This window comes from Oncorhynchus keta, chromosome 27, assembly GCF_023373465.1.
Source record: "Oncorhynchus keta strain PuntledgeMale-10-30-2019 chromosome 27, Oket_V2, whole genome shotgun sequence".
NCBI classification, from domain to species: Eukaryota; Metazoa; Chordata; class Actinopteri; order Salmoniformes; family Salmonidae; genus Oncorhynchus; species Oncorhynchus keta.
Genome location: NC_068447.1, coordinates 29,100,104 through 29,115,763, shown reverse-complemented (window position 1 = coordinate 29,115,763; position 15,660 = coordinate 29,100,104). Strand labels below are relative to the sequence as shown.

Genomic DNA, 15,660 nt, shown 5'->3' with positions numbered 1-15,660 from the left:
GCCCCCTTGAACTTTGCGACCTTTTGCCACATTTCAGGCTTCAAACATAAAGATATAAAACTGTATTTTTTTGTGAAGAATCAACAACAAGTGGGACACAATCATGAAGTGGAACGACATTTATTGGATATTTCAAACTTTTTTAACAAATCAAAAACTGAAAAATTGGGCGTGCAAAATTATTCAGCCCCTTTACTTTCAGTGCAGCAAACTCTCTCCAGAAGTTCAGTGAGGATCTCTGAATGATCCAATGTTGACCTAAATGACTAATGATGATAAATACAATCCACCTGTGTGTAATCAAGTCTCCGTATAAATGCACCTGCACTGTGATAGTCTCAGAGGTCCGTTAAAAGCGCAGAGAGCATCATGAAGAACAAGGAACACACCAGGCAGGTCCGAGATACTGTTGTGAAGAAGTTTAAAGCCGGATTTGGATACAAAAAGATTTCCCAAGCTTTAAACATCCCAAGGAGCACTGTGCAAGCGATAATATTGAAATGGAAGGAGTATCAGACCACTGCAAATCTACCAAGACCTGGCCGTCCCTCTAAACTTTCAGCTCATACAAGGAAAAGACTGATCAGAGATGCAGCCAAGAGGCCCATGATCACTCTGGATGAACTTCAGAGATCTACAGCTGAGGTGGGAGTCTCCGTCCATAGGACAACAATCAGTCGTATATTGCACAAATCTGGCCTTTATGGAAGAGTGGCAAGAAGAAAGCCATTTCTTAAAGATATCCATAAAAAGTGTTGGTTAAAGTTTGCCATAAGCCACCTGGGAGACACACCAAACATGTGGAAGAAGGTGCTCTGGTCAGATGAAACCAAAATTGAACTTTTTGGCAACAATGCAAAACGTTATGTTTGGCGTAAAAGCAACACAGCACTTTTCAAAATCATATTAATTCTCTCCAAAGCTATATCAATGTCTACAAATATGGAAATAGCACATTTCTACATTTTATTGTAGAAAAAGAAAAACCCTGGAATGAGTAGGTGTGTCCAAACTTTTGACTGGTACTATATGTTTACACTGATATGGTGCTGGAGATAACGAGTATGACGTTGAAAAGTGGTGGAATTGCCCTTTAAGGAAATACAAAGAAGGAAAACAAGGTTATTTATTTATTTCAAATAGTTATTTTATTTCTTTATTTCTTTATTTCAAATAGTAAAAAGCGCTATACAAAGAAAATTATATTAATTGATTAAAGCAACAAGTATCAGAGTACCAAACTTGTACAGGTAACCACAGCAGTGTTCTAGAATATTGGACCTTTGGGTTTTATACTTTTCAAATTCTCAGTGCAGCAAAAGCAATTTCTCCAACTGTCAACAGATTCAAATGATTAGAGGATGCGTACCAAGAGACGCATTGGTTGGGAATTGTGGTTAGTTGTGCGTTCGTCTGTGCGTCCCATTGGATGGGAGTCTAGCTATGTCACAATGGGACACCAGACTATTGTGTCCTAGCTTCTGTGCTTCTGATTTACACTTTATGTAATGTACATAGTGACTCACACATTTGGATGTAAAACCATAACGATAGATAGATCTTTGTAAATTCACAATTATAGCGTCTGTGGCAGCACCATTGAGGCTTAGTCAATTTTCTTCTTCACGATTGGCTGATCCCTCCTGATGACCCGGTTGGACATGACTCCAACAGGGTCACCAACAGGGATCAGCCCATGAAGTTGGAACTCCCACCCAGTTGACTACATTAAAATGGTGGAAGCCCTCAATGGCACTGCCCATGCTAATACAGTTTTTAAGCCACTAGAGCCTCTTTCATTCTCTGTTTTAAAGCAGAGCACAATGGGACATGTGTATGGGTATTTTGGATAGCTGGTTTCAAATCAGAGGCTTATACCGATGTAGGATCCCAATTTGTTGCTGAATGTTCCTGCACTGCAGGGAATGAAAATGTGTACTGTATTTGATTTTTTAAAGGCTTCTAAAGTTTGTCATTTACATTTTTAAATTTCAGACTTGATTTGCCCTAAGGAGAAATGTATCAACTCATACAAAAATGTCCATTAATTATAATCCACATAATAATTCACATTTCCTTTGGCTGTAGGATTATTTTCCTGCTGTAGCAAATGGGCTCACATTAAGATCCTACATCTGTAGGCATCTGTATGGGTTTAAATGATCTGTACCAGCTCCCGAATCCTGCCACCGCAGTGACCAAGTGAGAGGGCACACAGACAGACGGGCACTCACACCAACGGGAAGGCAAGGCACCTCTCTAGTGCCTTCGGAAAGTATTCAGACCCCTTAACTTTTTCCACATTTTGGAGACCAGACATGACACACACAGACACTGAAGAAAGACCACAACACCAGCTGCAGCTAAAGAAGGTTAGCTTTGGTTTTCTCAATTCCCCCCAGTAAAAACACACACTTAAAAAGAAGTGCTTTAAAAAGCTACATGACAACCATGTTAGAGAAAGTTATACATACACTTAAATGTGCAAGGGCAACATGTATTTTCTACCAGCTAAGAGCAGAGCAACATTTACTATGTCATTTTTAAAGCCATACAATGGATTGGGAATAAGTATCCAGAAATGCAAAATGCAAAATCTATGATGAAAACATATCTTTCAGTCTTTGTTCATGGTATAAATCTGAATACAGTTTTGGAAATGGGCCGTTGTGTTCATTTGGGGCCTCAGCACCATGATGTAGACCTTGGGCATGAAGTAGCCACCGAGTATACCGAGCACACTGGACACTATGGCCAGCACATGCATGGCCATGGCAAATTCCCCCCTGCTGACAAAATATATGGTGAAGAAGCTGATCCAGGAGATCATGTATATCATGAGACTAAAGGTGATACACTTGGCCTCGTTGTAGTTGGCTGGCAGGTCTTTTCCCATGTAACTGAAGGAGAAGCAGAGCGTGCTGAGCAGAGAGACATAGGCTAGCTCTATCATGGCCCAAGAGGAGAGGGTGTTACTACACTCCGTGACAATGCTGTCGGAGTAAAAGTCCACGTCCTGGGAGGGGTACGGGGGGTTTAAAGTAACACGGAGCACAGAGATCAACAAAACTGTCATGGAAACAACGAGGACGGTGACTTCAGGCCCATGGTTCTTAGCCCAGGTATCATAGGCCCGAGGAAGCTTGGAGGACAGCTTAAAGATGCACACTACCTGGAAGGAACGCACGGTGACACAAGCCAGACAGACGGTGAAGCTGAAGACGAAGAGAGGCTGCTTGAGAAGGCAGTCAGTCTGAGATGGGAGGCCAAAGTGACACAGGGCACTGGCAGCCGCGGCGGTTAGGGCTAGAAGCATCACCAGGCAGGTATGCCCGCCGGCCGACTTGACCACAGGGGTGTCCAGGTTGAGGAGGAAGATGACCCCTGTCCCCAGGGTTATGAGCAAGGTCAGAGCCAGGAGGAGTAGCAGGGCGATAGACAGGGGACCGCCCCAGGCCAGCACTAGGACCGTCCGATCCAGACACACCTCGCTCTCCGCTGGGGACCACTGGTAAAGCTCACACTTCTGGCACAGGGTGGATCCTAAAGAGTGACATACCATAACATCAATGCTGGGGTCAGTTCAATATTTATAGTACCACGTTTCCAAAGATTAAGGGGTTTAGCTACATTAATTAATTGAGATTAAAAGCATCCCCATAATTGAATGGATAGCAGTGATTACAACACCATCAGAGATCGTATTCCCATCATGTGTTATTCGAGTAGACTGCTAAATAGCTAACGAAATGGCTACACAAACTATCCGAGTTGACCTTTGTATTTGATTCTCTATGCACACACAAAGGGCCCTACACACTACAAACACTGATACTCCAACACACATATAAACACTCACTCCATAAATTGCTCACACACACATAAAACGCACATACATACTGACTCTACACACACTCATCATATATGCAGCTGCTACTCTGTTTATCATATATCCTGATGCCTAGTCACCTTACCCTGATACATACTGTATCTACCTCTATCAATCCAGTATCCCTGCACATTGTAAATATGGTATTGGAAGTGACCCTGTATATAGTATGCTTACTTACTTTATTGTGTTCTTCTTGTTTCTTATTTTTATATATTGTGTGTTTCAGTTGTACCTTGTTATTTTTTGTATTACATTGTTATTGATTAGTGCATTGTTGGAGTTATAGCTAGCAAGAAAGTCATTTTACTGTACTTGTGTGCATGTGACATTAAAACTTAAAACTTGAAAACTAGTGCTACCACCTGCTATAGGAGGCAGTTTATGGAAGGGCAACATATGCCACCTGCTGGACACTTTCAAACAGTACAAATGGAATGTTATTCAACAGACATGGCTTGGACAATGGATGACCATACAAGACAACTGGTTGGTGTAATCTGTAATCTCACCCGTCTTGTTGAGGAAGTTGTGAGCAGCACAGGCCAGGCAGTCGAAGCAGCACTTGTGTTGTCCCGTCTGCAGCTTCCTGTGTCCTTTGGGGCATTCTGGGGAGCATATCGACGGAGGCACCTCCTAGACACACCCAGAAACACACACTGATGTTCCTCGTCCACCTATAACTAAGGTTTTCTCTTTCTATTTCTATAGTACCCAAAAACTTTTCTGCAATTTCACCTGACAATGGATATGATTATAATACTACTGCGCAAATGCTGTAATTCTGAGCCTTTACTTTTCCTGTGTATCCGTCGTCACTACCCCATTCAATTTGAGCAGGGTCCACTGTGAGGTCAGTGGGGTCTGCAGTATAAGAGCCCACCTCACGGAGAGACCACTCTGTTCCCCTCCAAATCCAGTTCACGATGTCATATCCTGTGGGCGGGTCTCCGTTCTCATTAAAGTAAATAGACGAGTTCCCAACAGAGAATCTCACCTGCTTTAACAGTGGCACAAGCTGAGGGATAGACAGAAGATAAAAAACATGTACTAAACATGACTGTAACATACCTGTGATAGTAAATATGGTTTACTGTTGACTTCCAATAGTACATGGCGTTCAAGTGTATAGTGGACTTTGCTTTCTTTAGAGCAGGCTTTTTGACTACAGTACCGCCATTTTGAAAACACTAACCTGCCAAGGTAGCACTTCAGACTTTTGGCATTCATCCAAGCCACAACCAAGTGCTTGATGCAGTGCATGTGCCACAGCATATACAGCTTTGTAAACATTATAAGAGGATTTGATGTCATAGTCCCCCAAAGAGAAGTTTTCTGCTGCCATGCTGGAGAGGTCCGTATTTTGCAAACATTCAACACTCAGGTCCATCGTGCCATTGGAGGTGCCACTAAGTAACTTTGGAACAGCATGGCTTTCGAACTCCTCAAACCCAGTTATTGCTGTGTATTTGATGGAGATGCCTAGTACAGTCCCAATGGTGTGAATACCTGGTATTCCCGACACTAGAGTGGTGACTGACCAATCCTCTGTCCCTATCCACACCTTACCAGTTACACCCTGCTCTATGACAAACGGGAAGAACTGACTGACTTTGGTCTTGCTGGAGAACACAACAATAGTGTTGACCTTGGTCTTCAAAATGTTCTTGACTATGTTCTTCATGGTCTGGTTGTTGGCGGAGGTGAGTTCGGGGATGACCCCTTGGTAGGCGATGCAGATGTCAAAGTGAGCAGCCTGAAGGGAGAGACTCTCTATGCCCTGGAGGCCGTAGGAGTCGTCGCTGCCCAGTAGAACGATCCAGGTCCAGTTAAAACGCACCAGCAGCTGGACCATGGCGTCCACCTGGTTCTTGTCACTGGGGATGGTGCGGAAGAAGGCTGGGTAGAGGAGCTTGTTACTCAGCATCTCATTAGAGGCTTCATAGGAGATCTAGGAAAAATATCACAGATAAGAGGAGGAGGAAGAGGAGGAGGACAAAGTATAAAGTATAGGATAAATATGAATAGAATATACAATAAATATTTACATATATAAATAGGTTTGAAAAAACAAGTAAGATCAAAAGGAAGAGCAAAAGAAGACTAACACAAATGGTCACAACTGTATTCCATACTTAGTCTAGAGAGAATAGATATTAGCATTAGTATTACTGGTGACCATACACTGTACCTGTGGCACTAGATAAGAGCCCAGCACTGCAGCAGGGGTGAAGGTGTAACTGCTACTATCAGGCCCGATCACTGCCACTGCCCTCTGGTCACCACCTGTGTTGTTCCCTAAAGTTCTCTGGTACTGTTGGGCCAGCATGGCCAGAGTGGCCAGCACACTGGCTGGTTGATTGCAGGTGTCATACGCCTGGTAACCCAGTGATACCCCTGGGAGAAGATGCTGGTTTTTGGTACCGTTGTTGATCTCCTCCAAAGCGAATCTCATGGCTTGTATCAAATGATAGCCATGTTTATTAAATTTGCCTCTGAACAGGAGAGAATTGATTGCAAGCAGAATCAAAATAAATCTATAATATAAATAAAGTGTTTGACTCAAGTCCCAATAACTCCCTGATTCTCTAAAATTAACTAAAATGCCAGGGAAATAGATAAACAAAATATGTCCTCTTGTGAGATCTTTGCTATTGTACTTACTCTTTACAGGCTCCCAGGTCTGGTAGGTTGGAGCTGGAGGGGGCCAACTTGTGTAGGGGAAAGAGACCAGAGATGGAGTAGTCCCCTGGAAGCTGCAGACCGGTTCCCTCAGTCAGCTGGTGGCCAGTCAGGATCAGTACCAACCAGCCCAGGACGACACACACACCACCACACACATCCATACCTCAACCTCAACAAACCACAGCCCTGAACTGGAAATATGGGCATTCTACCTATTTTTATATTAGAATGGATGGATGGGTGGAGTGGAAAGAAGGTGGAATGGAGGGAGAGAGGGAGGGGAATGTGGATGGTTTTGCATCTTTCCCAGTGATGAAGTAAGGAACATTTGCATTTTGAGATTGGTTTTTCCTACAGTAGAGTTAGCTTTATATTGAAATGAACTGCATGAATGTACAGGAGTAGAATCTTATTTTGATCACTCTTTTGTGATCACTGGTAGGCCTGATCATGACAACGATGAGACAGCCTATAAGGAGGAGGTCAGAGACCTGGCAGTGTGGTGCCAGGACAACAACCTCTCCCTCAATGTGAGCAAGACAAAGGAGCTTATCGTGTAATACAGGAAAAGGAGGGCCGTACAGGCCCCCATTCACATCGACGGGGCTGAAGTGGAGCGGGTCGAGAATTTCAAGTTCCTTGGTGTCCACATCACCAACAAACTATCATTGTCCAAACACACCAAGACAGTTTTGAAGAGGGCATAACAACACCTTTCCCCCCTCAGGAGACTGGAAAGATTTGGCATGGGTCCCCAGATCCTCAAAAAGCTCTACAGCTGCACCATCGAGAGCATCCTTACCGATTGCATCACTGCCTGGTATGGCAACTGGTCTGGATCTGACTGTAAGGCGCTACAGAGGGTAGTGCATATGGCCCAGTACATCATTGGGGCCAAGCTTCCTGCCATCCAGGACGTATATACTAGGCGGACCTATATACTAGGAAGGCCCCAAAAATTGTCAAAGACTCCAGTCACCCAAGTCACTGCTGTTCCCTACCGCAAGGAAAGTGGTACCGGAGTGCCGAGTCTAGGACCAAAAGGCTCCTAAACAGCTTTTACCCCCAAGCCATAAGACTGCTGAACAATTAATCAAATGGCCAACCAGACTACTTACATTGATCCCCACTGCTACTTGCTGTTTATTATCTATGCACAGTTACTTTACAAACTACCTCGACTAACCTGAACCCCTGCACATTGACTTGGTACCGGTAGCCCCTGTATATAGCCTTGTTATTGTTATGCAACTTTCTTGTGTTACTTTTTAATTTTATTTTTATTTTTTACTTTAAGAGAGACACCACACACTTAAAATCTGTGCAAAAGTCAGACTGTGGCTAACCTTTCAGTCAAAGCAATGTCAATCAGAGCTGGTTAATTTTTTTCTATCTTATCTGTTTTGTCTTGATTTTTGAGGGAGTGGCGAAGGGGAATCCCGATTAGAATATGTTGAGGGGAAAACACATTTTCTAACAAGAGCACATCAGGGTTCTAAAATCTTTCCAACATATCTTCTGCTCCATTTTCCATGACTGGTGGACAGTCGATATAGAAACCTTTCCGAAGTTGTTATTGCTGCCAACACTGTTGGGCTGAATTTCCATTCTCTATCCATTACCAAAACCACAGTGACATTCGAGGCCCAGATTGTGCTCCATGTGTAAATGTGTAAACACACCTTTAACCACTGACAGCCTATTTGCCTCATACTCACACACTGCAGGATCTGCAAACTCAAAAGAAGACCACAGTTTCCCTTTATTTTGACAGCAATATTAGACATTTTGTTAACCTCATTATTACAAATGCAAATGCCATGTAAAGTAAAAACATTGTACAAGCTTGGCAAAATAAAGTATTTCCATGTCCATCAACATAGTTGCACTGAGGACATTTGCCTAGATGTAGGTTTCTAGCCACGGGAGGGGCAAAGAATGCATCTGTGGTTTTTAGTGCTGAGAAATTAGTGCTATTTGATAGGGGCGCAACGTTGGTTTTAGAAATGGGGGGGGACATAATATTTTTTAGTATTATTATTTTTATCCGGACAGATAAACACTCCACACAGCCATCCTGACTGTTCAGAGGCATCCGCATGGTCCTAAAAAACACTCCTGCCCCCAGTGAAAGTTGCACCTTTGCTTTTTGAAGTTGGTTCGGTTTGGGTTCGATAAAAAAAAACCTCATGGTTTTTGATTTCGGTTTCCATTATTTGGGTTGAACACTGTAACAATACAGCATAAACAAGTAATACAAGTCCCATGATGGTGGTGACTGCTCATTACTGCTCATCACTTTATTAACCATCATTTATTCAAATGTCTTTACTTTAATAAAATATGTCAGATGTTGTGTATATTACATTTGTCATCATCTCATCTCTGTAGAGCTGTTGCATATGCTGTCTGACAAAATCACTATTTTGTAAAGAAGGCATACATTTATGACTGCTGAATACCAACTATCAATCACTTAGCTCATGTATTTTCAGGTAGAGATACAGTACCTCCCAAAGCAACAGCTGTTCTCTATACCTCACGATCGCGCATTCTTCTACTTGTTCCATAGCAGGCATAAAATAAACAAGGGGACAAGTAGTTTCGCAATGAAATGGTCATATGGTCATTGTAGTTAATTAACACTTTTTATGCACTAAACTATGTAAAAAGCCAGACTATGATTTGCAACTGCACATGGGGACGAAGATCGTACATTTTGGAGAAATGTCCTCTGGTCAAAAAGTAGAACTGTTTGGCCATAATGACCATCTGTAACGACGTTCTTCGTTTGTCGAAAGAGAGTCGGACCGAAATGCAGCGTGGTGGTTACTCATGACTTTAATAGGAAAAAGTGACACATGAAATAACTATACAAAATACAAAACAACAAACGGAACGTGAAACCTAATTACAGCCTATCTGGTGAAACTACACAGAGACAGGAACAATCACCCACGAAATACACAGTGAAACCCCGGCTACCTAAATACGGTTCCCAATCAGAGACAACGAGAATCACCTGACTCTGATTGAGAACCGCCTCAGGCAGCCAAGCCTATACAACACCCCTACTCAGCTGCAATCCCAAATACTACAAACCCCAATACGAAAATACAATATATAAACCCATGTCACACCCTGGCCTGACCAAATATATAACGAAAACACAAAATACAATGACCAAGGCGTGACACCATCGTTATGTTTGGAGGAAAAAGGGGGAGGCTTGCAAGCCGAAGAACACCATTCCAACCGTGAAGCACGGGGGTGGCAGCATCATGTTGTGGGGGTGCTTTGCTGCAGGAGGGACTGGTGCACTTCACAAAATAGATGGCATCATTAGGAAAGAAAAATATGTGGATATATTGAAGCAACATCTCAAGATATCAGTCAGGAAGTTAAAGCTTGGTTCCAAATGGGTCTTCCAAATGGACAATGACCCCAAGCATACTTCCAAAGTTGAGGCAAAATGGCTTAAGGACAACAAAGTCAAGTTATTGGAGTGGCCATCACAAAGCCCTGACCTCAATCCTATAGAAAATTTGTGGGCAGAACTGAAAAGGCATGTGTGAGCAAGGAGTCCTACAAACCTGACCCAGTCACACCAGCTCTGTCTGGAGGAATGGGCCAAAATTCACCCAACTTATTGTGGGAAGCTTGTGGAAGGCTACCCTAAACATTTGACCCAAGTTAAACAATGTAAAGGCAATGCTACCAAATACTAATTGAGTGTATGTAAACTTCTGACCCACTGGGAATGTAATGAAAGAAATAAGAGCTGAAATATATAATTCTCTCTACTATTATTCTGACATTTCACAATTTTAAAATAAAGTGGTGATCCTAAATGACCTAAGACTGAAAATGTTTACTAGGAATTGTCAGGAATTGTGAAAAACTGAGTTTAAATGTATTTGGCTAAGGCGTATCTAAACTTCTGACTTCAATTGCAGATATACATATATATATTTATTTTTCTTGTTATTTTACAATTATTTGTATTGTTAGAAACTTCAGGTGTAGGGTCTTAATTTTTACCAGTGTCTCACAGCAGGAAAATAATCCTGCAGCAACAGGAAATGTGAATTATTATGTGGATTATAATTGATTGCCATTTTAATAGGGGTTGGTAAATTTTGTGTTAGGACAAATCAACTCTGAAATTTGAAAGTGGAAATCACAAACTTTAGAGGCCTTTTAAAAATAAAATACAGTACACATTTTCATTCCCTGCTGTGCAGGAACATTCAGCAACAAATTGAGATCATACATCGGTATAAGCCTCTGATTTGAAACCAGCTATCCAAAATACCCATACACATGTCCCATTGTGCTCTGCTTTAAACAGAGAATGAAAGAGGCTCTAGTGGCTGAAAAACTGTATTAGCATGGGCAGTGCCATTGAGGGCTTCCACCATTTTAATGTAGTCAACTGGGTGGGAGTTCCAACTTCATTGGCTGATCCCTATTGGTGACCCTGTTGGAGTCATGTCCAACCGGGTCATCAGGAGGGATCAGCCAATCGTGAAGAAGAAAATTGACTAAGCCTCAATGGTGCTGCCACAGACGCTATAATTGCGAATATACAAATATCTATTTATCTTTATTAGATATTGGTATTACATATTGGACCATTTTTCATGTCTCCTCTGGTTGCTTGTACAGTACATTATCAGTTGGAGATGTCCTATCAATTATGACATCATCTTTATGATACCTCTCAAATTCAACATAAGCAATTAGGGCTCCCTAGTGGCAAGCGGTCTAAGGCACTGCACCTCAGTGCTAGAGGTGTCATTACAGACCCTGGTTTGATTCCAGACTGTATCACAACCTAGCCGTGATTGAGAGTCCCATAGGGCGGCAACAATTGGCCCAGTGTCATCGTGGTCAACAACGTCTTTGGACTGTAGTGTTGACACAGGTGTAGGCATGTGAGTAGCCTGTGTCAGACTCATCGCACACTTGTGCGGATGAGTCAGTGTCCCGGGAACGTGACTGTGAGCCCCTAGGTGATGACTGCTGGGTCAGGGTGTCACCCAGTAAAAGTTCTGGACAACTCACGACTTGTGGTTCTGTCGGTGTTGCTTTACTCAACAGTAACTAATCAAATCAAATCACATTTTATTTGTCACATACACATGGTTAGCAGATGTTAATGCGAGTGTAGCGAAATGCTTGTGCTTCTAGTTCCGACAATGCAGTAATAACCAACAAGTAATCTCGCTAACAATTCCAAAACTACTACCTTACAGACACAAGTCTAAGGGGATAAGAATATGTACATAAAGATATATGAGTGTGTGATGGTACAGAGCGGCATAGGCAAGATACAGTAGATGGTATTGAGTGCAGTATATACATATGAGATGAGTATGTAAACAAAGTGGCATAGTTAAAGTGGCTAGTGATACATGTATTACATAAAGATGCAGTAGATGATATAGAGTACAGTATATACAAATACATATGCAATGAATAATGTAGGGTATGTAAACATTATATTAGGTAGCATTGATTAAAGTGGCTAGTGATATATTTTACATCATTTCCCATCAATTCCCATTATTAAAGTGGCTGGAGTTGAGTCAGTGTGTTGGCAGCAGCCACTTAATGTTAGTGGTGGCTGTTTAACAGTCTGATGGCCTTGAGATAGAAGCTGTTTTTTAGTCTCTCGGTCCCAGCTTTGATGCACCTATACTAACCTCGCCTTCTGGATGATAGCGGGGTGAACAGGCAGTGGCTCGGGTGGTTGTTGTCCTTGATGATCTTTATGGCATTCCTGTGACATCGGGTGGTGTAGGTGTCCTGGAGGGCAGGTAGTTTTCCCCCGGTGATGCGTTGTGCAGACCTCACTACCCTCTGGAGAGCCTTACGGTTGTGGGCGGAGCAGTTGCCGTACCAGGCGGTGATACAGCCCGACAGGATGCTCTCGATTGTGCATCTATAGAAGTTTGTGAGTGCTTTTGGTGACAAGCCGAATTTCTTCAGCCTCCTGAGGTTGAAGAGGCGCAGCTGCACCTTCTTCACGATGCTGTCTGTGTGGGTGGACCAATTCAGTTTGTCTGTGATGTGTACGCCGAGCAACTTAAAACTTACTACCCTCTCCACTACTGTCCCATCAATGTGGATAGGGGGGTGTTCCCTCTGCTGTTTCCTGAAGTCCACAATCATCTCCTTAGTTTTGTTGACGTTGAGTGTGAGGTTATTTTCCTGACACCACACTCCGAGGGTCCTCACCTCCTCCCTGTAGGCCGTCTCGTCGTTGTAATCAAGCCTACCACTGTTGTGTCGTCCGCAAACTTGATGATTGAGTTGGAGGCGTGCGTGGCCACGCAGTCGTGGGTGAACAGGGAGTACAGGAGAGGGCTCAGAACGCACCCTTGTGGGGCCCCAGTGTTGAGGATCAGCGGGGTGGAAATGTTGTTGCCTACCCTCACCACCTGGGGGTGGCCCGTCAGGAAGTCCAGTACCCAGTTGCACAGGGCGGGGTCGAGACCCAGGGTCTCGAGCTTGATGACGAGCTTGGAGGGCACTATGGTGTTAAATGCCGAGCTGTAGTCGATGAACAGCATTCTCACATAGGTATTCCTCTTGTCCAGATGGGTTAGGGCAGTGTGCAGTGTGGTTGAGATTGCATCGTCTGTGGACCTATTTGGGCGGTAAGCAAATTGGAGTGGGTCTATGGTGTCAGGTAGGGTGGAGGTGATATGGTCCTTGACCCGTCACGGAAGTGAGTGCTACGGGCGGTAGTCGTTTAGCTCAGTTACCTTAGCTTTCTTGGGAACAGGAACAATGGTGGCCCTCTTGAAGCATGTGGGAACAACAGACTGGGATAGGGATTGATTGAATATGTCCGTAAACACACCAGCCAGCTGGTCTGCGCATGCTCTGAGGACGCGGCTGGGGATGCCGTCTGGGCCTGCAGCCTTGCGAGGGTTGACACGTTTAAATGTTTTCCTCACGTCGGCTGCAGTGAAGGAGAGTCCGCATGTTTTAGTTGCGGGCCGTGTCAGTGGCACTGTATTGTCCTCAAAGCGGGCAAAAAAGTTATTTAGTCTGCCTGGGAGCAAGACATCCTGGTCCGTGACTGGGCTGGTTTTCTTTTTGTAATCCGTGATTGACTGTAGACCCTGCCACATACCTCTTGTGTCTGAGCCGTTGAATTGAGATTCTACTTCTACTAATATCGCGGAAGTTGGAATAGCAACGATCTAATGTTTTTCCCGCCCTGGTTGCGCAATCGATATGCTGATAAAATTTAGGGAGTCATGTTTTCAGATTAGCCTTGTTAAAATCCCCAGCTACAATGAATGCAGCCTCTGGATAAATGGATTCCAGTTTGCAAAGAGTCAAATAAAGTTTGTTCAGAGCCATCTGTCTGCTTGGGGAGGAATATATATGGCTGTGATTATAATCGAAGAGAATTCCCTTGGAAGATAATGCGGTCGACATTTGATTGTGAGGAATTCTAAATCAGGTGAACAGAAGGACTTGAGTACCTGTATGTTGTTATGATCACACCACGTCACGTTAACCATGAAGCATACGCCCCCACCCCTCTTCTTACCGGAAAGATGTTTGTTTCTGTCGGCGCGATGCGTGGAGAAACCCGCTGGCTGCACCGATTCCGATAGCATCTCTCCAGTGAGCCATGTTTCCCTGAAGCAAAGAACGTTACAGTCTCTGATGTCCCTCTGGAATGCTACCCTTGCTCGGATTTCATCAACCTTGTTGTCAATAGACTGGACATTGGCGAGAAGAATGCTAGGGAGTGGTGCACGATGTGCCCGTCTCCGGAGTCTGACCAGAAGACTGCTCCGTTTCCCCCTTTTACGAAGTCGTTTTTTTAGGTCGCCGGCTGGGATCCATTCCGTTGTCCTGGGTGAAAGGCAGTACACAGGATACGCTTAGCGAAAGTCATATTCTTGGTCGTACTGATGGTGAGTTGACGCTGCTCTTATGTTCAGTAGTTCTTCTCGACTGTATGTAATGAAACCTAAGATGACCTGGGGTACTAATGTAATAAATAACACGTAAAAAAAAAAAAAACTGCATAGTTTCCTAGGAACGCGAAGCGAGGCGGCCATCTCTGTCGGCTGACATCCTCTGCAGTCTGGACAATGTAGGACACAGGTCCAGTCTGAGCAATGACTGTGGCAGGAACCCACTTTGGTCCTTTGAGGTAATTCCTTGCTAAGACAGTTTCTCCCGGATTCAGATTTCTGTTCTTTGCGCTCAGTTCGTGACATTTGACTTGACATTCTTGTTGACGTCGCACTTTCTCCTCGGTATTTGTAGGTTTGAGTAGGTCGAAGCTTGTGCATAGTTCTCTCTTCATGAGTAGCAATGCAGGCGAAGATTTGGTGGTTGTGTGAGGGGTGTTCCTGTAGCGCAGGAAGCTGTTCAAGCATGGTGCGGTGTCGCTTGACTATGAGATGTTTCATGGTCTATACCAACCATTCTGCCACCCTGTTGGTAGATGGATGATACACCATTCACCTCTATGAACCATTTCTTGGGGCACTAGCCCGTAGTCCGTTGTTGCTAACGAGTTGGAGTGGCGTTCCGAACCGAATGTTGAATGTTTGACCTTTCTTCATGTTCCTTTATAGAACAACTTGTCAGATGGTGCATTGGAGACTGATGTGTTCCTGTCCTGTCTTTTCACAATACTATTGCAGGTATGGTTCTATTGTCTAAGAATTAAGATTATCCATGATTTTTTATTAAGGACGGGTTATTATTTTATACATACATTATGGCTTTATGTATGAATGTGATTGTGTGAGTCTGAGAACACACTGAGAGAGAACAACTTGTCAGATGGTGCGTTGGGAGACTGATGTGTTCCTTTCCTGTCTTTTCACAATACTATTGCAGATCGACATAAAAGCCAGAAAGACAGCCGTGGTGTCGCTCTTCATTTCTTGGTTCTCTTGTGGTACATAAAGACCGCTACAACTGTCTGAAATGTGTTGCAACGTTATAGTAATTCAGATGAATTATAGTTGTAATCAAGCACAAATTTAAATCTTACACAGTAGGCTGTCAATTTGCTATCTGCCCCAAGACAGAACATG

General features: G+C 43.5%; 1 protein-coding gene across 1 annotated transcript; it reads right to left on the bottom strand.

Annotated features, from left to right (window-relative positions):
* Positions 1 to 1,138: 1,138 nt before the first annotated feature.
* Positions 1,139 to 6,748, bottom strand: LOC118359721 (taste receptor type 1 member 1-like). Its single transcript, XM_035738369.1, has 6 exons — positions 6,554 to 6,748; positions 6,081 to 6,384; positions 5,085 to 5,840; positions 4,686 to 4,907; positions 4,402 to 4,525; positions 1,139 to 3,543 (listed from the first exon to the last, which is right to left on the bottom strand). Exons 1-6 carry the CDS (start codon positions 6,733 to 6,735, stop codon positions 2,618 to 2,620), a joined length of 2,514 nt encoding a protein of 837 aa, XP_035594262.1. The 5' UTR covers positions 6,736 to 6,748; the 3' UTR covers positions 1,139 to 2,617.
* Positions 6,749 to 15,660: the final 8,912 nt, after the last annotated feature.

What these genes read in the sequence shown, in the direction of transcription:
- LOC118359721 (XM_035738369.1), bottom strand. Translation starts at nt 6,735, where the DNA reads ATGGATGTGTGTGGTGGTGTGTGTGTCGTCCTGGGCTGGTTGGTACTG. An exon ending in GCTCTTATCTAGTGCCACAG is followed by an intron (nt 5,841 to 6,080) that starts GTACAGTGTATG and finishes TATTTTTCCTAG; the next exon opens with ATCTCCTATGAAGCCTCTAA. An exon ending in CTGAAGTGCTACCTTGGCAG is followed by an intron (nt 4,908 to 5,084) that starts GTTAGTGTTTTC and finishes TCTATCCCTCAG; the next exon opens with CTTGTGCCACTGTTAAAGCA.